Below are 27,102 nucleotides of genomic sequence, written 5' to 3'. Positions count from 1 at the left end.
ATAACATTCAACCACTAAAACAAATTTTTCTGTTCAGGAATCCAAGTGAATGACTGTAATTTGGGATCTTAATCAAACAATAACTATTTTTTTCTGGGGTTTTTTGTTTTTTCTGTAAAACTGTACATTTGAAAATTCAAAGCTAAACACACTAATTATATTCTAGTATTAAAAATATAATTTGGATTAAAGAACTCATGCATTGTGGTGGATTTACCATTACTGTTGTATTTCGGTAATTACGAATACTGTTAATTTAGGGATGCTGTAGCATAACCCTTACATTGGGTGGTGGTTGTCGTTGCAATTGTTGGCAATCTTTAACAAGGAATTGTTAAAGAATGATTAACAAAACTTATAGATATATAAATAGATAGATATAGATAGATACACACACACATATGTAACTGGCTTAGAGTCATTCAGTTCTTGATTTAAGGAGTTTTCATCTTCTCGGTTTCAAGAGATATCTTTTCTGTCTTTCACAGAGTTCTTCCCACAGATTTTCAATCATGTTTAAGTCAGTTGACGCTGACGACCACTTCAAAAGCTTCAGCTTGCATTTCTTGAGGTATTTTTGGTGAATTTTCTAGTCTGCTAGGGGTTATTGTCTTCTTGTGGGAGTTTCACTTTCTTTTCTGACATTGAAATCCATAATTTGCTGATACCTGGTCAACCCACAAAGTTCTAAAATTGCCAGGTGGCTAATAATGCCATTCTCTGGCCTCACTTATGAGTTACTTATGACCTGACAACTATTTTGTGAGTTCCCGACAAAAAAAAAAGTTAAAGAAGAAAAGCTGATTTTCAAGGTCTGTCCACTGAAACATTTGCAAAAACGTCTTTTCAATGAAAAAATCACAAACTATATAATTTACCCAGGGTTGGCTACCACTTACAACTCTAAGTTCCATTCAAATCGAAATCATAAGCTGAAAGAGTGACTACTTTTTAGTTGTGTGTGCGCACCTGTGTGCTTTTAGCTTCAGCACCTCTTCATCACTTCAGCAGTGCCCCTCTGGCTATTGCTCTAAAAGTTACTTCTGACTCATTGTAACTTAACTGAATAGGCACTGAGGAGGAAGAAAAGCATGAAGGTTTATTTCTCAAATCTTTCACTGAGTGCGGCAGCCTGATATGACCTTATAGCAAACATCTGCTGTTTCAAAAAGTCTATAGCTTATGGATTTCATGTCAAGAGAAAATATCTGATATTTATTCTAACATATCCTCACCCTTTAAATTGATTTACTGTCAAGCACAAAAAATTTCATATTCATGCTAATAAAAAGTCCATCTATTTATTGGTTTGTGTTGGCATTTTATTATTTTCATGCCACAGAAGAAGAGGGCCTTTCTCTGTACTCATCTTTTTCACTCGATCGACACTTGTTAAAGTTGCTGACTATGTACAGTTGCTTTTCCCCCTTCAGAAGGACTTATGTCAGCCTCAGACCCCCCCCCCCCCCCAGAATAAAATCACTTTAAAACTTCGTACAGCTGACCCTGAAGGTTAGGTTGAGGTTCATGGTGAGATGTTGCCGCTGAAGTTTCTGGATTATGATGATTGTGCTTGTTTAAACTCTGGGCCACAAGCTTGAGTAATGATTAGGACTGCACCAGCAGAGTGTTAGCCTGACAGATGGCAACACATGGAGTTAGCTGACAGCACTGCTGACAGCGCATTCACAGGAAGTCCCCATATTGCATGCACTGTACACAGGCTTTGTTGCTGTACATATTCTGATGTTTTTCTGCCATCAACTGTAGCTTGTTTCTACCTGTCAATGCCAAAGTCAGCTCACATCATCTATTCACAGACTTAAAATTGCAAGACCTCTGCACATGCCTGCTGTCAGTGCACCAGAGGGAATTGGGGTCTGTTGAAAATCTGCAGTTAGACATTATCCCAGTCACTGGTCATTCATCTAAAGCTTTCTTCTTTTATAAGTTCATCCTGGAGCAGTCGATACACTACCGTTTATTTGCTCTTCAATCAATCTACTTAAAAATCAGCTCTGCGGGCATGTTAATTAAATTCATTTCAGTTTAATTCAATTATATATATATCACCAAATCACAACAGCCTCAAGCATGGAATATATCAGAATCTATATAAGTGCTATTGTTTTGCATCTGCAGCAATATGTAGTTGTTTTTAGGTCGGAGGTTGATGAAAGATGAGGCAGGCATAAAGCTGCTGGTCCCACTGCATTGGATACGAATGAAGGAAGACAGAAAATGTCCCAACCTAACTAGACACAAAGATGTGATCCTGTACCTCTGTTTTTTGGGTTGGTGTTGTTTATCAACTGGGAGAATAGTTTTTTAAACTCCATCCAAATGCAGCCTCAGGGGAAGCGCATGTAACCCCTCTGAATAGTTGTAATACTTGGCACTGTCACTTCATGACAGCTTCAAGCTCAAAGTCTGTGTGTGTGTGTGTGTGTGTGTGTGTGTGTGTGTGTGTGTGTGTGTGTGTGTGTGTGTGTGTGTGTGTGTGTGTGTGTGTGTGTGTGTGTGTGTGTGTGTGTGTGTGTGTGCATATGGATAGGAGCATGGCAGTGATGTGATTGATGAGACATATAAGAGAGCAGAGCAAGATTTCTAGTCAGTCAGCCCTGTGAATAACCACCTGGGCTGTGGATTAAAGGCAGAAAGCTGTCTGCACAAACAAAGGCTCACATCCATTACCTTACATGTAGAGTTGTTTTGCTCTCTGTGGCAACACTGACAACAAAATTAAAGTGTGTTAACAAAAATAGATCTATTTTTTCTCTTGAATTCAGGACATGAAACGTAGCAACATCTAACAACTAGGATGCTCGTAGAAAAAGAAAACTTGTGGGAGGTAAACATGAATGCTACCAAAGAGTGACCTTTGAAATATTTATAATTTTAACAACGAGTGCAAATTGAAATTGGACACATTTGAATTATATCACATTATGTGTATTTACTTTTCATTTGACAGAACAAAGAATAAACTGTAGCACCTCTGATCTCTGTCTTTACCTCTTTAAAAATGAAGATACAAAGTCAGCCGAGGACTAGTTGCAAGCCGTTGGTTCCATACTTAGAGTTCTATATTGTAGCATTTAGCCAGCACAGGGAACAGGAGTGATGTGGCAGCCACTATTTAATATTAAATACCTCTGAGAAATGCACCAAATCCAATAACTGCTCCAAGACTGTAAATACTTATCCTTCCCAGACTGAATCCCCTCCAAATCACTTTCAATTTGACATTTTTTAGTGGGGTCCTGACACTTGATCAGTTTCTCAGTCAATCAGCTGTTTGGCACTCATCTAATATGAATGGAGTCCTATTTTACAGGATGCTGTTCTTGACAAAGAATAGCTAAAAGGTTTTTGGTTTTTAGGCAAACATGCAGTAAAACTAAATCTAACTTAAAACTCAAAACATTCTCGGTATATGCGGAGCTTGGCATTATAGTTTGAGACATGAAAATATAGATATGAGTGAGTAGCATTTGTAAGAATGAATTACAATTCCTAAAAACTTGGAACTATGGTAGTAGGAGCTGGGTTAAATGGATGGATGGATGGATGCTGTTGTGTTTTTGAAAGGTCTGTCTGGTAGAAAAAGACATGAAAAGGCAAAGTGCAGCATTGTCAGTTACACTGTCAGTAAAATTTGATTGTTCTTTGTCTCTTCTGCAGGTCCAAGGGTTGGAGAGGCAAGTGGACTTCTCAGATCTGGGCCCAGTGGGGGCGGTGATGAAGACTCTTCCATACGGCATGGGCGGAGGCACCGTTGGAGGAGTAGTTAAGCCGCCGTACCAAACCATCTTCTCCACACCGATCGATCAGATACCGGTGAAATCCAAGCCACCCCCGTACAGTTCCTATAGCCCTTATGAGCTGGCCCGGAACCAGTCCCTGCTAGTGGATCAGACAGGCTACCGCTCCAAGCGTAAACCTGCACTAAAGACAGCCATGAAGACCAAGAAAATCTTTGGCTGGGGGGACTTCTACTTCAATGTCAAGACCGTGAAGTTCAGCCTGTTGGTGACAGGGAAGATTGTGGACCACATCAATGGGACTTTTACTGTTTATTTTCGCCACAACTCCTCCAGCCTGGGGAATGTGTCGGTCAGTATCGTGCCACCAACCAAAGTGGTTGAGTTTGAGGTCCTTCAGCAGCATCATCTGCACCCCCACACCCAGCAGGACGTCCAGATCCAGGAGACACAGCAGTCCACCATCGATCCAAAAGAGGCAAAGACCTTAAACTGTCGGGTCGAGTACGAGAAAACCAACAGATCCAAGAAATCCAAACCCTGCCTGTATGATCCGTCTCAGACCTGCTTCACAGAGCACACCCAGTCCCACGCTGCTTGGCTTTGTGCTAAACCTTTCAAGGTGATCTGCATCTTCATCTCTTTCTTCAGCATTGATTATAAGCTGGTTCAGAAAGTGTGTCCAGACTACAACTTCCAAAGCGATCACCCTTACTTTGGATAAAGTAAACGAGACTAAATAGAGAATAAAAGAGACACTGATGAGTAAAATGATAATGATGGAAATGATAGTCATACTGATCCTGTTAAAAAAAGCAGGGGACAGTTTTTTTGCCTCTAAACAGCTGTGAATTGTGGATTTAAATCATGTATATTCAGACTTATGGATGATTAGGATGTGGCTGATTTCACTGACGTCTTTTCCAACTTTGTATTTGTTCTGTTTTTCTTTGTTTTCTTTTGTTTTCTGTAAATATTGTACTCAACCCCAGCAGACTTATTGTTTTTAGATATTTGTTTCTTAGTGTCATTTCTTTCTGAAGTTGGAGGCTTGGTTACAAACAGCTGGAATCAGTATTATGCCCTTCGAGTACAAAGTAAGCCTCTGAGGCAGCCGAACAGTGCCATCGCTGTATGGCAAACGTAATGTTATGGTAGACTGACTGTTAATCATCCTCTCAGCTCTACATTTAAACCCTGGATATAAGAGAGTTATATGTATGAGAAATGCCATGCTGGATATGCATACAATATACTGTATGAAAAAGCACATTAAAATCTCTTAAACTGTCTGCCTTTTACTGAGTGAATGTTTTGGTTCAGAGCTTGAAGCAAATTTGCAAGGCGCAAGCTGTGCAGCGTTTTCATGTTATCTAACTCAGCAAGGACACTATTATGAATTAAGCTACATTTTACTCTGATTAGGAATTCATGTTCCAGCTTTCAGCTAAGATATGTAATTTTAATTTTCTCAAATATATCGAAGGAAAGTTTGTTATGGATTGAATTTTAACATGAAAACCAACCGTGAAACATTCTTTAGATGATAAAGTTTGACTTTTTGAAGGAGTTGATATGTACAGTAATAGAATCCAGCAGCCTTATCTGATGTGATTTTTAATTACATATATCCTGGAAATGGAAAAGAATAACTATTGTACTGAAGGTAACATGACTGACAGATTTATGTTTGTTTGATCATGCAACCAAATAAAGTATTGCACACCCGAGTAAACATTTTTTAGTTGTGCCGAAACCAAAGGGTATATTGTATTATTTTATATGTATATTATGCTGCCAATGCTATGATCTTAACTACCTAATAATACTTACTTGATCAAGGTGTTTTATGCTCAAAATATGAACTTAAAAGAAAATAAAGTAGGACTGGCTCGCCACCAAAAGAGTAATTATTAAAACTGATCGGGGGTTATAACCGAAAGCAAGGATCGCCCCACCTGCCTCTCTCTTAAGCAAACCAACCAAATGCAGTTTGAACAACTATTTAAGGCTGATTCTTCGTTCTTCGCAAACTCTCAGCTCAAAGTCATTTGGGTCCACACACCTTTGATCCGGAAATATTGGTGCACAGAATTTCATTAGAAAACACATATTCAGTGTTAATTAAATCTTCACCTTCTCTGCCTCAGTATCTTATGGTCATGATGATTTAAACTGAAATGGAGCCTTACACAAGTTGCTATGGACAAATGCAGAAGTTGGTGAACTTCCCTTCTTTTTAGACAGAAGCTTAGTGAAGAGTTGTTAAAAAAGTGCTCGGGATTACTCACAACTATATGTAAGTGTACGTTTGAGTGCATGTTTGTGACTGGATGTAGATGCATGTGAAAGCTACAGTAAGGTCCATAAGTATTCTGTTAATGAGGCTTTTCTGTGTAATTTTCTCTGTGTATACCATCACTGTGGATTATAAAGCAAACAATCGATACGTCTTTGAAATGCTGACTTTCCACTTTTATTTAAACAGCTTAGGAAAAGAATTGCTTTAACTATTAATGAAAGATTTTTTTGCATACTAGTCTCCCATTTTCAGCAGTAACTGGACAAAATTCCCCTCACATAATTTTAAATATAATGATTGCTGTCAATGACAGTGTGAAACCTAGAACCCAACAATACATGCTGTGTTCCCATGCTCTGTTGGCTTGAAATCGGGTGACTAACTTAAAGATTATCGCATTGCTGGCAGACTCTGGACAGAGTCTTTTAGATGTTTTATGGCAAAGTTTTCTGTGCTCTTCTCGGTCTTTTAGTGTTTCAAATGTAGCCAATTTCTTTTTAAAATGAACTATATTGTAGATTTAGACACTTCTGAAGGTTTTTCTATCTCTCTGATATTTATTTTGTTTTTTCAAACCAACCACTTATTCAAAATCTCTTTTAACCTTGTATTGAAAGTTCCTGTTAACAGCCAGACGCAAGTTCAACACTTGGAATCACCTCTGGATTTTTTTTTTTTTTCATTTTTTAATTTGGAGTTGATTTTAATTTTGTCATGAAATAATGAAGGAATTGGTCTCACCTGGCCATGAAGCTGCTTATCAGTCAACTGTCCGATTCCTTTCAAGCCTCAGAGGCCTGTTTATAAAAACAGATGTAATTTTTAAACTGTCAGTGAAGTACTTTTGTTAAACCTTATTAATTAAAGCTGAAAGTCTGCATTTTACTGCCCTATTTGAAATAAAATCCACAGTGGTGTTGCATACAACAGCAATAAAATGTAGAAAAAAGTGTCATTGCCCCAAAACTTATAAACCTAACTGTATGTTGAAAATGTTTTTGTGTGTCTATGTTTGTCCAGGAATGTCATAGGAATTGAGTTTTAGTAAAATAAATAATAAATTATGAATGAATATAAATAATATAAATAAGTCGCACAATCATCAATGCATAATACAGGGCCCAGGAACAGGAACATAAAAATAACTCCAACCAACAGAACCAAAAGCTGACCAATCAAACAAGACACAAGGAGGAACAACCACTAACAAATTATACAACAACAAACAATTACTTCAACTTAACAGTTATCAGACACAAAACTAACCGAATACTGAACTCAGAGAAACTGAAAGAAAACTTATTTAACCCTTGGATAATTCTGGGAACATTTCGTGCCACTCAGGGTTTTTTTTTTTTTTTAATTTTCATGCTATTTTGGCTGCCCAGGATGAATAAAGCTCACATTTGCCAGAGGATAACTGCTCCCTCAGTTCCTGAAATTAGCTTAAAATAGTTAAGCAACACAAAATTCCAAGCATCCAATATATACCTGCACACCATGCTACCAACTATGACGAAGAGCTGGCAGCTTTAAAATACATAATGATTTAAAGTAGAAGAAATTATTACTACACAGTATTTTTGCAGCAGTTTTCGGGAACCTGTCATTTTTTGTCGTTAGGATCAGGAGTGTCAGTTTGTTTTTGTTTTTTTAAAGAAAAAATAAATCAATGCTGTTACCAATTATTGACTGTGGAGCTATGTAAACATACTGGCCTTTAAACTATGGGTCTTTTAAAATGGAAAAAAAATTACCATAATTTTACTGCAGTTTTTGGAAGGTGGCATTTTTTTCCTTAGGGTAAAAAGAGTCCAGATTCTAAGGGTCATTTAAGGGTCAAGCTAAATTACATATTCATTTGATGATTTCTAATTATAGACAGTCATCAGAAAATCTAGGGGTAACCCAGGAGTGTGCTAAATTTGTGAAATCCTGCTTCCTAGTTCAGACCAACCTGCCTGCCTTGGTTTACCCTTGTCTCTGTGTCCTGAATCCAAACTGTAAGCAGGTTCCACAGAAGCTACCTCCCATTCAACCTTTAAATATCCTAGGAGACACCAGTAAACCAGCAGTTTGAGAGTGAAGAGCTCTATTGAGTTACTATTTGGTCATTAATTTAATATGAGGCCTGATTATTCAAGACCTTGTACGTGAGGAAAGGGAGTTTAGATTCGATTCTGGATTTAACAGGGAGCCAATGAAGAGAGCTAGAGAAAAAAATATTGGCAAAATATGCTTGTTCTTTACGCAGCATTTTGGATCAACTGAAGGCTTTTAAAGGAATCTTAGGACCGCCTGATAATAATGAATTACAGTAGTCTAGGATAGAAGTGATAAATGCATGAACTAGTTTTTCAGCATCACTCTGAGAAAGCATAATTCAAACTTTAGAGATGTTGCGCGAATGGAAGAAAGCAGTCCTATATTTGTTTAATATGTGCATTGAAGGACATATCCTGGTCAAAAATGACTGCAAGGTTCCTCACGGTGTTACTGGAGGCCAAGGTAATGCCATCCAGAGTACACATGTGATTAGATGCCGTATTTCTACAATTTTCAAGGCCGAGTACAATATTTGAATTTACAAGCAGGAAATTAGAGGTCATCCAGGTCTTTATGTCTTTAAGATATTTCTGCAGTTTAACTGATTGGTGTGTGTTCACCAATGGCTTCGTAGATATAAAAGCAGGGTATTATCTGCATAGCAATGAAAATGTATGCTATGCCTTCAAATGATACTGCCTAAGGGAAACATGTATAATCAGAATTGGTCCTTGCATGGAACCCTGTGGAACCCCATAATTAACCTTAGTGTGTGAAGAAGTCTCTCCATTTACATGAACAAACTCTATTGGATGGATATGATTCAAACCACTGCAGTGCAGTACCTGTAATACCCACAGCGTGCTCTAATCACTTTAATAGAATGTTATGGTCAACAGTATCGAACGCTGCACTGAGGTCTAGCAGGACAAGCACAGAGATGAGTCCACTGTCAGAGGCCATGAGAAGATAAATTGTAACTTTCACTACAGCTGTTTCTGTGCTGTGATGAGCTCTGAAACCTCAGTGAAACTCAGTAAAAGCAGTCCTCTGCACATTATCAGTTAGCTGTTTTACGACTGCTGTTATAAGAATTTTTTAGATACAAGGAAGGTTGGAGATCGGCCTATAATCACTGAGGTTAAGATCAGAGACTGTAAATCACAAATTAAAAATTAAAGTTTAACCTTAAAAGGATTGGACTTGTACATGACAATGACCAATTTATTACATGAACTTAAACTTAACTAACTTGATATATATTACCTATGATTAACAATGAATTATTAATTAATCATGTTTCACAATTTTTAACCAATTGTTTGCCTGAAATCGTTTTATAGAATAAAATATAAGAGGCAAGAGAAAAACTGGAAAGATTATACCTGACACACTGAATTAAATTTACCCACATTTTATAGAGATAGTAGTGCCATGTAGTTCATGCCATACATGTATATTTCCAGGGAAATTCTCTTTTAAAAGTCATATATAAAATGTAGCAACCAGCCAGTATTGCTGGTTCAGCTGTGATGAGCACAGAGCACTGTGTCCCTTTCTTTTCTTTAGTTTTTAAGTTTTTTTTTTTCATATTATGTTTTGCATTTTACTATATTAAATTATATGCTTGTTGTGCTTGTTTATATTCATAGTAGGGCTGCATGATTTTGCATAAAATGAGAATCATAAATATTTCTTGCACTTATTAACTGCACATCAACTTCGTAACAGTTGAAACTGAACATAAAAAAATGTTGTACTGCTTATAATCCCATCTCCACCGTTGCTCGACACTGCGTGTTTAGAGCAGGTAGTGCAACATTTTTTAAATAGTTGCCGGACGGCACTGTGTAGCGTTTGTCTAGGGCAGACCTTCCCAAAGTGTGGGGCCCGCCCCCTAGGGGGGGGGCGCAGAGCCATTGCGGGGGGGGGGGGGGGGGGGGCGCAGTATGAAAAGGGGGAGAAAATTCCCCCTGTCTAAATCACGGACCAACAGTATCCCACAGTTGTTTATGTTTTTGAACCCATTTTGCACAGAGAGACACTTTTTGAAAATGTATAGGGGCGATCATGGCTCAAGAGTTGGGAGTTCACCTTGTAATCGGAAGGTTGCCGGTTTGAGCCCTGGTTTGGACAGTCTTGGTTGTTGTGTCCTTGGGCAAGACACTTCATCCGTTGGCGCCAGTGTCCGGCAGCCTCGCCTCTGTCAGTGCGCCCCAGGGCAGCTGTGGCTACAATGTAGCTTGCCATCACCAGTGTGTGAATGGGTGGATGACAGGTTGTGTAAAGCGCTTTGGGGTCCAGGGACTAGAAAAGCGCTATATAAATACAGGCCATTTACCATTTTTATTGATAGCAATGTTGAATATTGTTACACAGGAAAAAAAAACAACTACAGGTAAAATAATCACAAGGTGACGCCTCTGGCTTTCTAAATAGAGGGACAGTAACTGCATGTGTGTATGTAAGCCTGTAAAAACTGAAGATAGTCAGATTAACAGAAACGGTATTCTGTCTCTATCTGCCATTCTGCAATTCATCTCATGTAAACAATAACGTGGCGCACAGCATGATGTGGAAAAAGGCACAAACCTTTGACGTTGCAACGAACTCTGTATTCCTCATCCACAGGTAAACGCAAAAAAGGAGTTTTAAAAAATCTCCGCTTTCGGTGATTCGAAACGCCGTTTACGTGGACGAAACAGCTGAGTTGTCAAAAATACTCATGTAGGTGTGGATGTAGCATAAAAGAATTAGAAGTTTATTTTATTACTACCTGTAATTTATTGCAGATTACTTGTATTTGCTTAATTGTTTACTGAATGTTTGAGGTGTGAAATAAACCGAAATGGAGCAAAATAAGGGTGTGGTTGGAGGATGTGTTTGTGCGCGTGCACGCGCGGGAGGGGGGGGGGGCGCCAACATTTTTCTTGTAAAACAAAGGGGGCCCAGCAAAAAGTTTGGGAACCACTGGTCTAGGGTGTTGATCATTTTCCTAAATCCCTCGTTTTGAACAGTGTTATCTTCGGTCAGGTGATAAGTGATAACCTCCGTAATTTCTTTGCGCCTGCGGGAGTTCGACAGGTATGGGGAAGCGCTGTATAAGGTTGTCAAAGGAGCTTGCAAAGAAAAGCGTCTGGACTTCTTTAAGTTGCTTGAAGACGTTTCACCTCTCATCCGAGAAGCTTCTCGGATGAAGACTGAGAACCTTCACAGACATGCTGTATAAGGTTCCCGTTATTGATGTTTGGGTGGTTGACCGGGACGGATTTTCTCCTGTCACTTTCTTGGCCTTTACAGCTTCGTTATCTCTCACGTGCTCTCCGTTGTTTTTTCCCTGCCAGCTGACTTCTGTATCACGTGGTATAAGCCTCCGCCCTTGTCATTTGTTGAGTCATTTGTTGTTTGAAGAGTGGGCGCTTGTTTTCATGCAGCTTATGTCCCGGAAGAAAATCCGGTACATACGTCATCTTTTTTTTTCTTTTTTTTTTAATCGTTGTCATTTCGAAATGAGTATGGATTGAGATCGCAATTTTCTAACGATTAATTGTGCAGCCCTAATTCATAGGTTGTGTTCAATGTTTATTTCTGTTGTAATTTGACATTAATTAAGGCATCTTATCTTATTATCTTATCTTATCTTATCTTATCTTATCTTATCTTATCTGATTATTAAATAATTACTTCATGCTTTAGGAGCTGGACTGTAGTGCGACCACGCACTCTGGGCACTTCTGTATATGAGCACTGTAGGCACACAGCTAGTTTTTGTGTTTTCTTCACTGCAGTGTGCCTACATTTCCCATCGAACCCTTCGGTAGGACGAAAGTGACTACACTTTTTGGTTTTTTTTCAACCAGCCCTTCGTTTCTGTCAGGGGTGTGGGCGCTGCTGTGCTGCTTCCTCGTCAGGTCTACCTGGAAATATGCGGCTATTCGCTCTGAGACGACTCACACGGGTAACTGTAATATATTTCTGTGCTATTTTGCCCCTGAGGTAATGTTTCTTACTGCTGCTTAAGTAAACTGTAGTGTTTATATTTAATAAATAGAAATGCTCAGCAATAAACCGCTGGCTGTTTTCTGTCTGCCCTTTATGCACTGCATTCATGGAAACTTGAGGTTGCCAGAGGTTAAGTTTGGTGAATGCAGCTGGGTCCACGTGATGATGCCACAGCGACTGCCACAGCTTACAAGCATAAAAAGTGAATTCATTATTATTATTTTTTAAGTGTAAATTAATAATGGTTGCACAAGAACCTTCATTAAAGATAACATGATATTCAGTCCAAATACTTGGAACCGGGATGTGTTATCATGCTGCGTGTTATACTTGTATTTGTCTGTTTTTGTGCTAGCTCGACAGATGATCACTTTGTAAAAAAAAAAAAAAAAAGACTGGATGAAATCATACTGAACTGTGTACTGTCTACCTTTGGATTAAAACATACTCTTATAAAGTAAGTATATAAAACAAGTGAGGTTTTAAAAATTAAAAAAGAAGGACAACAACTCATTAGGAAGTCAAACTTTGTTGCAAACCAGATTTGGCTTTGTTTTTATTTATTCTGGAGTATTAGATTCATATCAGCATGCTTTAAAAATGAAAAAACAAAAAAACCCCAACCAAAACAGTGTATTTAAAGTTTGTGTGGCAAGTCGGAACTGTTGGGACCTAACAATTATATCTACGCATGAAAAACGATCTCTCATATAAGTTAAGCTCTAATGACCTAGCTTTGTAAAGTTTTGTTTGCATGGGAAAAAGTGCTGGAAAAAGTGGAGAAGAAGTGGCATGGTTAGGTTGGAGTCAGGTACAGTTTAATGCAAATGCAGTTAATGTAAGTACAGACTTAGATTATTTAGTCTGATAATAAATAACTGTAAATATTTTAGATGTTTATTGATTGCCATTCCTGCTGACAAAGGGTTTATAGAATAGAATAGAATTCAACTTTATTGTCATTGCACATGCACAGGTACAGGGCAACGAAATGCAGTTTGCATCCATCCAGAAGTGCTTTAGTGATATAGATATATTACAATATATATTAGCAATAATATAGATATGTGAGTATATTACAGAAATGGGTCTATTATGGTATGTTATAATGTACACGGTATGAAGTATGTTGTGAATATTCTATAACTATAAGTATGTACAGGCTGTAGTGAGTACAAGCTATGTACAGGCTATGAACAGGATATAAAACATGAAATTAAAAAAAACTATACAGAAATCTGAGATATACAGTTATACAGAAATGGGAACTATGCAAGTTATAAACAGTTGTAGGATTAAAAAGTTATCGTATGTACAGAATGATTATTTACACAGAGTATGAAGTCAAGTAAAGCCCTGATTCTGAAATATTAGGATGCCAAAAAATACCAAAGAGTGCCTCATTGTGTGATAGGAGTTACATGACATGTGAGAAATTGCCTGTGGATTGCTTAACAACATTCGTCACCAATGAATTTACAAGGAAACAAAGCTACAGCTGCTGTTCGCTGTAAATGTTAGTTACATTTAGAAAACTCATGATCTGAAGTACAGTTGGATTATTGAAGAATGTGTTTAACAATTTCAAATGGCTCTTAAATACATGCAGTAATTTTGCAGGCAAACATCTTCCATTAGATTGTGCTTAAATCCTAATATTTAGTTACTTTTGGATTAGTCGATTATTCTGATTTCTTCTCTCCTGCCTCCTAGGCACCAGGACCACTCCTATTACTTCCTATCACGTCTCCCCCAGACATAAAAGAGGATGTTACCCGGATTTGCACATTGGCATCAAACCTTGTTTCTGGGTATAATAAGGACAGGCACACTCCAGATTGAGCTTTTTAAAAAAAACACAACATTTTCCCAAATTTAAATGATCACATCTTTGAAAGAGCAACCTGTGAGTGACAGATATGGAATTTGAATTTTATAATTAACATTATTTTCAGATTTGATTTTCATCAGTTCAGTTTTTTGCAAAGTGAGACGTGAGGTGTAGAGACAATAATAAGATTGTTTGTGAAAACATTGGAGAGTGCTGCTGTTCGCACAGACTGTAGAGTGAATCGTGTACATCAAACTTTTTTTATAACCAATGGTTTTTGTGAGAGCTAGAGGTCATGTTGAACTAAACGTAGCTCAAACATCTAAACTTTTTGGGTTTGCTTTGCTGAACACTTGAAAATCTTTAGTTGTCAGTAAGAGATGTGGCCTCCTACAGATTTACTGATATGGCCGAAGGCCTTTAACAACTTGACCAGTAGGAAGGTCATCCTATCAGTGATGTAACCAAGAAACTGACATCAATTTACCAAAAGAAACTTTAAGAAAAAACATTCTTTGTAAACTCTAGAGACATTTGTGTGGGAAAATCCCATTGGATCAGCAGTTTCTGAAACACTCAGACGAGCCCATCTGGCACCAACAACCAAGCCAAGCTCAAAGTCATTTAAATCACCTTTCTGCCTCGTTCTGGTGCTCAGTTTGAACTTCAGCATGTTGTGTTGATTGTAAATGGTAAATGGCCTGTATTTGTATAGCGCTTTACTTAGTCCCTAAGGACCCCAAAGCGCTTTACACTACATTCAGTCTTTCACCCATTCACACACACATTCACACACTGGTGATGGCAGCTACATTGTAGCCACAGCTGCCCTGGGCGCACTGACTCCCATTCACTAAACATATATGTTTAGTCAGGTCTACTACAATTGCAATACAACCTTTTTTTTAATTTATTTGTATTTATTTTGAATTAACTGAAGAAAACATTTTAAAGTTGACATTCTCTCCTTGTAATTTCGGTAGAATCACAACTAGTGCATAGCTTTTCATTTTGACAGATTTACATTAATCGGATTATGTTGTTGGACAGGATTAGCTGCATTGATAAGGTCCAAAGTAGCTTTTAGCTGTCCAAAAAATGATTTAAAAGATTTAAAAGCTAGGATGACTTGAACAAAAACATATTTCACACTGTAGACCTGATAGAGTTTATGAGCGGGGTTTCATGGACGAAAGGCTTTGAGCCAGCCTTGAACCCAAAAGTGTTAGCATCCACAGCATGTGTCTGAAGCACTAGGAAACCATCTTTAAGAAGTGCAGTGCAAAGATTACAGTATAAATGTGCCGTTCCACTGCCTACGCCTCCTGAAGATTGCCTTTGTTGCCAGTATCGCTTAAGTCTCTGATTGTCACCCTGACAATCCTTTGATCCGAATGGAGTGTAGTCGTCTTGACTGTGCCTCTGTCCCTTTACGCCTCCTCACCCCGTCCAGATTTTAGTCTAGATTTCCAGTCTAGTGTCATCCAGAGTGTATCACAGGGCAATTTGTAATGGGCAGCCCTGCTATTAGTCAGTGACAGAGGAAGAGGCAACGCTGTGTCAAACTGACGGATGCTGCTGCGCTGTTGACACTTCTTCTCTGCAACCTTAAATATCTGTTGTGTTCTTCTGTGGGCTCACCCAGGACTGCAGCTATCGATTAGTTTAGTGATCGAGGATCGATTATTCTCTGAGTTAATTACATGATCGAATAAGAAACACTTCTGTTTTGTTGATGAGCTATAGTAAATATTAAGAAAAGGAAAAAAAAGACAGCTCTTTTGGGAATGAACTGCTCATTGGTTTCCATTTTATTTTGATAATTCAACTGCATACAGCATGTGGCCTAAAAAAGCTAAACACTGTCACTGAAGTTATATATTTTAAATAAAATATTTCCTAAATGCATAAATGACTAAATTATCATAAGTACAGTAATGTCCTAAAATGTCCTAAAATGAGGCTTACATACAACCTGAACTAAGAGGTCAAATAAAATAACCTTATCCTGTCTTTTTGGAAGACTTCCTTACATTAGTCAAAGGCAAAACAAAGAGTTCTGACAGTGCTTTATTTCCTAGATATGTACATAGATTTTTTTTATTTATTTTCTTTTTTTGGGGGGGGACTTGTGCGTGTGTCCAATCCAATCCAATTTTATTTATAAAGCACTTTAAAATACCCAGCACAGGAACAAAGTGCTGTATAGAAAATAAGTTAAAACAATAGAATAACGGAAAACAGCAAAATAAATAAATAAAACAGAAAACATACAATTAAAACAGCCCTATGTTAAAACCAAAACAAGATAAAACAGCATCGAATCACCTAAAAACAACTAAAATAAAAATAAAAACCAACATCTCACGTGGTGTCAAAGGCCAGGGTAAAGAGGTGGGTTTTCAAGAGTGACTTAAAAACAGACTAGAAAAATTTGCATTTCCTGCGAAAATGCAGTGTGGATGCCTTAACGGCTGAAGATATCTGCTGAAAAAAGCTGAAAAAGTTGAAGAAAAAAAAAAAAAAGATGCCCTGAGCAGGATTCGAACCTGGCCCTCCTGATCAAAGGGCAGCTATTTAGCTCACTGAGCCAAACACTTTCTCACAAAGAAAAGGTGGAGAGATTGACAATTGTGCTAGCAGAATTTGGGCAAAACAAAAGGGGTGAAAATTCTGCTGAAAAGAGTTCCATCAGCAGAATTTCTACTGAAAAGAGGTGAATGAGCAGAATTCTGCTGAAAAGAGTTTTTTTCTGAAAACAGCAGAAAAAACTGAAAATTTTGCTGAAAAGAGTTGAATGAGCAGAATTCTGCTGAAAAGAGGTTTTTGCTGAAAAAGAGCTGATAAAATTTGGATTTGTGCTGAAAAGGGGTTAAAAAAACTGAAAATTTTGCTGAAAAGGGGTGAATAAAATGAAATTTGTGTTGAAAAGAGTTTAAAAAAAGTTTAACTGTTAAGTGAAAGAAATGTTGCCATAAGCTGGATTTGAACCAAGGCCTCCCAGTCTGAGAACGGATGCTTATCTCACTGAGGTAAAGCACAGCTCAGCCCATCATGCAAAATCAGTGACCACATTGATAATGTGTTCCATTCATTTCAATGGTCAAAAGTCATAACACACATCAGCAGAAATAGCAGAATTTTTTAAAGTTTAAACATAGCATTTCTGCTAAAACTTAGTATTTATACTAAATAATATTTTTTTCCTGCCAAATCATAGCATTTGTGCTGGAACACAGAAAGTTCCACCAAATCATACAATTTGTACTAAAACATTATTTATGATTTAGCAGAAACATTGGGACTTGGTAGAAATACTATGATTTACATGAAATACTTTGACTTAGCAGAAGTACTACAATCTAGGAAAAAAGTACTAAAGCATAGCAGAAATTCTATCATTGAGCAGAATTACTAGGATTTAGAAGAAATACTAAGATTTGGCACAAACACTGATGTGGCTCAAGAACCTTTATTGTGCAGTTATACTATGATTTGGAAGAAATACTATACTTTGGCACAAATACTATGATTTGGAAGAAATACTATGTTTTAGCACAAATACTATGATTTGGCTCAAATACTATAACTATCCTCGGTCAGAAGGAGAGGCTGACATCCAGGGATTAGATTACCACAGGTGGAGTTTATTGCGGTCAGATGGATGGTACAGGGAGGTATGGCATACAGTAGGAGGATGTGGAGAGGTGATATGGTGTGGTTTCTATGATTAAGAACAGGGTATGCATTACAACATGCATACAGATTAAAGATTAAGAAAACTGGTAACAAATTCCTCCACTACAAATCAGTCTGATGCCACTTTTTACAGGGTTCCCGTTTACTAAGGCACTACCCAAAAGGTGCCACAAGAGGGCACTCCAACACAAGAGATGACCTATTTACACTGATGCACTTAGTAAACAGCCCCTACTTAGCCACTACATAATACAGTGATATTACAGTATACAAATTCACACGAATACTATGATTTGGCAGAAATACTATGACTGAGTAGTAATACTATAACATAACAGATTTCCTAAAAAAAACTATTAAATTGCAGTAATTCTATGACTTGGCAGAGATACTACGTTTTAGCACAAATACTATAACAACGCAGAAATACTATGACTTAGTAGTAATACTATAACATAACAGTTCAATGTTCTTGCACAAATACCACAATATGGCAGAAATACTATGTTTTAGCACAAATACTGTGATTTGGTATAAATACTATGATTTGGCACACATACTATATTCCGCAGATACACTATAACATAACAGATATGCTACAACTTAGTAGTAATACTATAACATAACAGAATTATTATTTGGGCACAAATACCACGATTTGGCAAAAATACTATGATTGGGTACAAATACTATGATTTGGCAATAATACTGCATTTTAACACAACTACTGAGATTTAATTGAAATACTATGATTTAGAAGAAATACTATTACTCCATACAAATACGATACTTTGGGACAAATACTATGTTTTGGTTCTAATACTATGATGTGCAACAAATACTATGATTTGGCACAAGTACTATGATTTAGTACAAATACTATGATTTGGCAGAAATACTATGACTTAGTAGTAATACTATAACATAACAGATTTCCTAAAAAAAAACTATGAAATTGCATTAATTCTATGACTTGGCAGAGATACTACGTTTTAGCACAAATACTATAACAACGCAGAAATACTATGACTTAGTAGTAATACTATAACATAACAGTTCAATGTTCTTGCACAAATACCACAATATGGCAGAAATACTATGTTTTAGCAAAAATACTGTGATTTGGTGTAAATACTACGATTTGGCACACATACTATATTCCGCAGATACACTATAACATAACAGATATTCTACGACTTAGTAGTAATACTATAACATAACAGAATTATTAATTGGGCACAAATACCACGATTTGGCAAAAATACTATGATTGGGTACAAATACTATGATTTGGCAATAATACTGCATTTTAACACAACTACTGAGATTTGATTGAAATACTATGATTTAGAAGAAATACTATTACTCCATACAAATACGATGCTTTGGGACAAATACTATGTTTTGGTTCCAATACTATGATGTTCAACAAATACTATGATTTGGCACAAGTACTATGATTTAGTACAAATACTATGATTTGGCAGAAATACTATGCCTTAGTAGTAATACTATGACATAAAAGATATACTATGGTTTTGCAGACATACTATGATTTTGCACAAATACCATGATTTGGCACAAATGCTATGATTTAGCAGAAATACTATGATTGGGTACAAATACTATGATTTGGCAATAATACTGCGTTTTAACAACAACTACTGAGATTTGATTGAAATACTATGATTTAGAAGAAATACTATGACTCCATACAAATACGATGCTTTGGCACAAATACTGTGATTTGGCAGAAATACTATGACTTAGTAGTAATACTATAACATAACAGATTTCCTAAAAAAAACTATGAAATTGCAGTAATTCTATGACTTGGCAGAGATACTACGTTTTAGTACAAATACTATAACAATGCAGAAATACTATGACTTAGTAGTAATACTATAACATAACAGTTAAATGTTCTTGCACAAATACCACAATATGGCAGAAATACTATGTTTTACCACAAATACTGTGATTTGGTATAAATACTGCGATTTGGCACACATACTATGATTTGGCAGAAATACTATGCCTTAGTAGTAATACTATAACATAAGAGATATACTATGGTTTTGCAGACATACTATGTTTTTGCACAAATACCATGATTTGGCACAAATGCTATGATTTAGCAGAAATACTATGATTGGGTATAAATACTATGATTGGGCAGAAGTACCATGTTTCAGTACAAATACTATGATTTGGCAGGAATACTCTGGTTTAGCAGAAATACTCTGATTTAGCAGAAGTACTATCTTTTGGTAGAAATTCCTGCTAAAAGGTACTATTTCTGCGTTTTAGCAGAAATACTGTAATTTGGCATAAATACTATAATTTGGGATAAATACTATGATTTGGCACATATAATATATTCAGCACATATATTATAAAATAACAGAAATATTTGGCCCCAAAACCATGATTTTGCACAAATACCATGATTTTGCAAAAATACTATGAATTGGCAGAAATACTATGATTTAGCAGAAATACTATGATTTGGCAAAAGTACTTAGATGTAGTAGAAGTACTTTGCTTTAGCAGAAATACTATGATTGAGGAGTAATACCTAAACATAGGAGAAATATTGATACACAGACACACATACACAGACAGTAAAGGGAACAGGAGCTGTGGAGAGTCTTGGCTTGGTATATGTAGGTCAGTTAAATTAGCTGCACCTGCTGTAGTCAGCCCTTACACACACAGACACAGAGAGAGGTGTGAGTTTTCTTCAGTGTATTTCTGACATTCAGGATTCCCCTCGAACAAATGGCCATAATTTCCTAACCGTAGAGGCTAGAACGGTCATTCAGGCATCGTTTTATTCAGAAGAGATGGGGGAATCTTCAGGTCTTCATAATTCAGAGATAAAACATAAATTCTTAAAGATATATGACTTGTAATACACTGTAACTGAGTAGAGGCGAAGCAAAAACTGCCTTGACTTGCGCTCAAACAACCTTTGGTAACTCTAAATCTATATGGAGCATCAAAATCATTCTTTCACCGTAAGAAACAGCAGGCTTTGGTGAACAGTCATGGAAATTTTCAGGGCTCTGTGGAAATCCATCAAAAAGATATGACGAGAGAAAAAAGTGGTTCATTTCCAGAGATTGAAATCTGATGAAATCTGAGCGAGGGACAAATTTCCTACCCTCAAACAAGTCCAACTCATTTCAGAACGGTAATAGGTGAGAAAGAAATTCTTGAATTGTGAGCGTCAGGAGTGTCTGAACATATACGGGGACAAGCCTCATGTCTTAACTTCGCTTCGTTAAGGAGATATGACAATTTGAAAATGCCTCTCATTAGAGAAATCCAGCGGTGATTTTGAACAAACTCTCCATTGAGTTTATATGGAGAGTTTTCTGACTTTGTGTTACTCTGAGGAGATTTGCAAAATATCTATGAGTCCCACAACAATGATAGTGACATTTTCTGAAAGCCAGCAAAAATACCTACGTTTTGGTGTATAATTTGTGGGGCTTGAGTGGAAATTGAGCGAGTAGCAAGAAGTTGTTTGGACATGAAGAGAAAATTCAAACAGTTTCACTGTCCCCTCTGAGTTAATTGCATAGCAACCATAGCAACGCATGTATTTTCTGAAAAATCACAATTTTGCAACTGAAAACTCAAAGAGGGATAAGATTAAAACGGTAGAAGATCTGAAAAAGCTGAATCATACAGGAATAGCCAAATCATTTGAGAACATTTTAAAGTTTGAATGAAGTTTCTAGGTGAAAGTATGAGGCAGTAGTTAAGTTTCAAAGACAAGAAAGTTTTAGCAGAATTGTGGAAGTTTCCCATTCATTTCAATGGGACAAATTAAAGGAAAAAAGTGTAATATTTTAAAAAGTATAATAGTAATAAACACCAAAAGTCATAGCCGGCATTAGCAGAAAGAGCAGAACAGTTTAGAGTTTGAACGGTGAAAATAGCACAAAAATTGTGGAAGTAGATCCACGGCAAAAAGTGTACGGAAACACCCGGAATAATAATAAAGAAGAAAGAGAAACAGGATCTCAATAGTGTGGATGCCTATTAAGGCATCCACACAATAAAGAAGTGGCCTGTCTAATCTCTAAAGGAAGCTCGTTCCACAGTTTTGGAGCTGCTCCAGCAAAAGCACGATCTCCTCTAAGTTTACGCCCAGTCCTGGGTATCTTCAGGAGCAGCTGATCAGCTGACCTGAGAGAGCGGGTGGGTGTATAAGGCTGTAGCAGCTCATGGAGATAAGATGGAGCTAGGCCATGGAGAGCTTTAAAAGTAAATAAAAGAATTTAAAAATGAATCCTAAAAGAAATGGGCAGCCAGTGAAGTGAAGCTAAAACAGGGGAAATGTGCTCAAACTTTCGAGTGCCAGTTAAAAGACGAGCTGCGGCATTTTGCACCCTCTGTAGATGACTAATATATGATGCACTGACCCCAATATAAAGTGCATTACAGTAATCCAGCCGAGTGCTAACAAAGGTGTGGATCACTGTCTCAAAGTGCTGCCGTGAAAGAATTGGCTTTATTTTTGCCAGCTGAAAGAAGCTAGATTTTACCACTGCCTTAATTTGATTGTTAAACTTCAGATCACAGTCCACTTTGACCCCCAGGTTTGTGACAGTTGGCTTAACATACTGGGCCAGGGAATCTACATACACATTGGGGGTCTCAGTGGGGCTACCAAAAACCATCACCTTTTTATCATTGAATTTTAGACATCCAAGCCTTAATGTCATCGAGACACTGAAGTAATGGCTGTGTAAGGTATCTGTCTTTTTTCTTTAGAGGGACATAGATCTGACAGTCATCAGCATAAAAGTGGAAAGCAATGCCGTGCTTTCTCAGTACAGAACCAAGAGGAAGCAGATATAAAGAGAAGAGGAGGGGGCCTAGAACTGAGCCCTGTGGGACACCACACAAGAGGGGAGCGGAGGACGACACATAGTCACCGAGGCTGACACAAAAAGTTCGCCCCGCCAAGTAGGACCTGAACCACTCCAGTGCTGTGCCCCTAATGCCCACCCAGTGCTCCAAATGAGAGAATAAAATGGCATAATCCACGGTATCAAACACAGCTGTCAAATCTAAAAGCACAAGAACAACACAGTCCCCAGCATCAGTCGCTAAAAATATGTCATTAAAAACTTTTAAAAGGGCTGATTCAGTGCTATGAAAGGGTTTAAAACCAGATTGGAAAACCTCTAACACATTTTGCTTTTCCAGGAAGGTCATTATTTGGCTGTAAACTACCTTTTCAAGAATTTTGGAAAGAAAAGGTAGTTTGGAGATAGGCCAGCTAATTTGCAAGGTTTTTTAATCAGGGGTTTGACTACTGCATGTTTAAAATCTTTAGGGACAACACCTGACATCAGACTATGGTTTACCAGTTCAAGAACCAAAGGACCAACTGTAGGTAACACCTCTTTTAAAAGTCGAGGAGGGACAGCATCATATGGAGACCCTGTAGGCTTAAGATGACCAACAGTCTCCTTTAAAAAGGATAGAGTCACAGGCTCAAACCTGTCAAAGACAGCAGAGCAGGAAACAGAGACTGAGAGGTCATGAGCACAAGGAGAGATTTGAGCCCTTGTGGAGGAGACCTTCTCAATAAAAAAGTGTAAAAAATTTTCACAGGCTTCTGATGAGGGCTCGATACAGTCAGTATATGGTGCATTAAGAACAGAGTTAATAGTTTTAAATAAAACACGCGGGTTGTGACAGTTTGACAAAATAATGTCAGATAAGTGTTTTCTTTTGGCATCTTTTACAGTTCTTTGATATTGACGCCAACAGTCCTTCAGCATCTGGAATGACACTTGTAGTTTGTCCTTTTTCCACTTGCGCTCAGCTCGACGGCAGTCGCGCCTGACAGCTTGGGTCATGTCGTTCAGCCAGGGCTCAGATTTAGTTTTAGGCAGTCTGGTGTGTCTGAGTTATTAAATGTTGTAATGAATAAAGGAGAAGGTGTGGTGTTAAGCCTTTAGAGGAACAAGCTGTAGCTGGAATGAAGTGAGGAAATCAGCATTGTCTGAGGTTTGCACTATGCTTCGATGCAACGTTTCCTGCTGCGGAAAGCAGACATTCTGATGGTGTAGATTTTAATAATTCATGTTTATAATTATTCAGCGTCAAACAGCACTGGGTCAGTGACTTCTGCTAGCTTATGTATATTTTTACTGGCCTGCGGGTTGAAAAAAGGTTTTATTTTTATATTTTTAAATATTAATATAATTTAATCAATATAAAAGCAAAGTAATGTTACTAAAGCTTTGAAATAAATATGATCTAGTACATCCCATGCCCTCCTTTAAACTCACCCCTGTTCGCTGAGTATATCACTGCAATAGAAAAATGGGATGGATAGATAGATAGATAGTTATTCCAACACCAACACAAGGATATCAGATCGTGCGCACAGTGATCAGTTCTTATTTAGTGTTTGGTTTGTGCAAAAACTACTGCTTAGTTGTCCCCGCCCCCTTTGTCCTCCTGTTTCCCCTCTGCCTCCCCTCCAGCGAGGAGTTAAAGAGTTTAATGGCGTGTGGGACAAAGGAGTTTTTAAGTCTGTTGGTCCCAGACTTCTCTGGTTATTAGTGACCAACATTGTCAATAATGTCTTGCAGTTTTTTGCTGCGGTGGATAGGAGCAGCTACAAAAACTTTTTTTCAACATACTGGATCCTGTAAAACAGGTTGTTTGATGCAGGACTCCTCCCCGGGTTTTTAACAGAAATGCTTTTAATGGTGATTACAGTATCGGGTTCTGCTTCTCAGTACGGCTCCGCCTCTTTGTTCTTCGACGTGTGTGTGTGTGTGTGGACAAACTCTACATTAAACTACAACAGCGTCATCTTCACTGCTACTGTTGTGTTATCAGTTTTTTGTTGGAAAACCCAGGGCAAAAAATTTGCGTTGAGGATTTTTTTTTTTATAATCGAATCGTTGCAACCTACTTTCACCACTCTAATCCCATGTGTGTGTGTGTGTTAGTGTGTGTTTTTCTGGGTTGATTGTTGTTTGGTATAGCTGCTGATGGACAGCAGTCATCTGTAAAATTGACTCTCCTCAGGAGCTGCTTCAGGAAACGGGCAAAAACAATACAGAAGTAGGATTAATGAAATGATTTTCTTCCTTCCCTTTTCTTCTGTTTCGCAATTGTACTTTGAGCACAGATGTTTGACAGGGAAGGCAGAATGCCAACAATTACCTTATCATTGTCACGCAGATGTAGTGCATCTGTGACTCTGTCATTATTTTGTGCTCAGCACCCAGGTTGACGCGGCCTATCCCGCCCCTTTTCTCACAGCAGAGTTTTCATCAAGTTCACCTTCAAACGACAGCGTAATCTGTCGCCTAAAAATAGTCCCGCTGTGACATATTTGGTGCTTGTATCTTGGCTCTCGCTTCTCTTGGATCAGTTTGTTTTGTGTTTATTAATTAATCTCCCATAATGATCAAGGCTGAGAAATGAAGCAGGGAAACAGAAAGAAACACAACAGGGAGTAACCTGTCTTTTGGCTGTTTAAGCTCAGAGCTTTCCCATTTGGACACTGTGAAATTCACATCGATGACAAGAGGAACTAACAAAAATGCCACACAAATGTTACTTGGTTGAGAGTGCTTAGCGGCGTAGGGTGACAGGATAGTGCGGGGAAAGGATGAAGGTGAAGAGGAGAAAGGAGAGGCAGCCTTGTCTGTTTTTCAGTCTTCAGTAACCTTGTAGCCACTCAGTTTGGGTTTTTTCTGCCACTGCGTTTCCTGGCGTTGGTGTGCCACAGTCGAAAAAGAGACAGCAAAGGACAGTTCCCGTCAAGGTTTAATGACCCGTGTGATTTTTTTTTGGCGAGAAATGTGTCCTCAGAGGCAGCTCGACCTGTCTCCCAGGCCCTGTCTTTTCCAGGATCCTGGGGAGGGAAATCTCCACCATCATAAATGCTACTGGTGACAGAAGGCCAGGGTAGAGACTATTAGAAATCAGTCATTAGTGTGCCAGTTGGCTCCCCTGGCGTGTCACCGTTGTCTCTTTTGCCACACTGGGGAGCAGAGGAAGAAGTAGACAACCACAATGAAGGTGATAAACTATCTTTAGGGTATTTTATTTTATTTTTTAAAGAGTGTATTGAATTATACTATAGCTAGACCTCTTTATGTTGTAGAGATTATTTAGAATGAGAATATACATATATCTTAAAGCCTGTGAAAAACAACACTGGTAAATATTATAAAGCCATTTCAAATGAGTAAAAAGCCAAACTTAATTCACACTGCATGGAATAAGCATAATTACACGTTTTTCATATGGGTGTCCTTAAAGAGTCCTAAGTATTGTGTTAATTGCTTTTTAATGGCGCTATTAAAAGGAGGCTGTCCCTCACGCCCCAGCACACCTGTACAGATGATAACTATAGGTTTGTAGTGGGGCGATTGATCTCAGCACAGAGTCATCATCATCATATTGCTGATTAAATGAAGAGAATGAGCCAATTTGTTTTGAGTGCAATCAACCTGTCAACATTTTATTTAACCTTACAGCTCTCCCACACAGTGCTTCTTTTTTGATTGAGAGTTATAATGGGAATCCACTTAAATAGAACACAAACCTTTTTTTGTGTGTATTCAGAGGTTTTCTGATGGTCCAAGCACCGTGTCGGTGGTGTGTCATACTAACAAAGAAAAGTGGGATCAGGATTCACTTTAGAAAAGAGCCAGTGAAAATTGTATGGAGTCTGCACTCTCACACGATCAAGCATTGCAGCAGAGGAAGAACTCGCCAGCCCCAGTCCAGATTAGATAAGCAGGAAGTGCTGAATCTGTTCTCTATATGCCTCCTTCTGGTACACTGAGGCTGTAAAAGTCGGTCCCAGTTTATAGAAGTGCTGATAGAGGCATAATTGAACAACCATGCTGATTATTGATATCACGAAAACACGCCAGCTTCTAATTATACCAGGCTGCATTAGAGTGTAAGGGAAGCGCAGTAGTTGAAAGGAGGCAAATGTCTCCTAATTTGTACAGGACAAATTAGAATCACACTTTAAATATATGAAATGATCAAATAAAGACTAGAGAATTGATGTTCTTTGTAATAGGACAGCTAGCAGCAACATGGTGACCAAAAACTGACAAATGTCCATGAAAATTCAGCAACTTTAGGAGATGACAGGGACTTTAACTGCACCATGATCTGTGGCTACCAAGTCAAACTAATTTGATTTCTCAACTTTGAGATGATAAGCTTTCAGCAGGCTACAAAGAGAACGACATGATTAGGTGGGAAATATACAATAGTTGTACCTGGAAATCCAATACAACCATCTGTTAGCTGCAGGATGATGGACACAATCTCACACTCTGGCAACTCATGACCCAGTTTGGTGCAATGACACAGTTTTAGAAAACATTTCTACTGTAACTGCGATATCTGTGTAAAGCTGACAAACTCTAAATCAAACCTTT

General features: G+C 37.9%; 2 protein-coding genes across 3 annotated transcripts in view; both read left to right on the top strand.

Moving 5' to 3' along the window:
- nxph4 (neurexophilin 4) overlaps nucleotides 1-5,482 on the top strand; it is a 46,510-nt gene extending 41,028 nt beyond the window's left edge. For both annotated transcript variants that reach the window (XM_080892122.1, XM_080892123.1), the window contains exon 2: nucleotides 3,685-5,482. In XM_080892122.1, the coding sequence (XP_080748248.1) occupies nucleotides 3,685-4,488 (804 nt within the window). In that variant the 3' untranslated portion in view covers nucleotides 4,489-5,482. The remainder of the gene's footprint in view (nucleotides 1-3,684) is intronic.
- A 6,498-nt stretch (nucleotides 5,483-11,980) lies between these two features.
- Nucleotides 11,981-27,102, top strand: part of shmt2 (serine hydroxymethyltransferase 2 (mitochondrial)) — a 33,130-nt gene continuing 18,008 nt past the window's right edge. The window contains exon 1 of the mRNA XM_080891433.1: nucleotides 11,981-12,070. Within this exon, the coding sequence (XP_080747559.1) occupies nucleotides 12,038-12,070 (33 nt within the window). The 5' untranslated portion in view covers nucleotides 11,981-12,037. The remainder of the gene's footprint in view (nucleotides 12,071-27,102) is intronic.

This window comes from Rhamphochromis sp. 'chilingali' (genome assembly GCF_963969265.1).
Source record: "Rhamphochromis sp. 'chilingali' genome assembly, chromosome: 9".
Classification (NCBI taxonomy): Eukaryota; Metazoa; Chordata; class Actinopteri; order Cichliformes; family Cichlidae; genus Rhamphochromis; species Rhamphochromis sp. 'chilingali'.
Note: the sequence above shows the minus strand (reverse complement) of the source record. Positions and strands in the feature narration are given on the sequence as shown.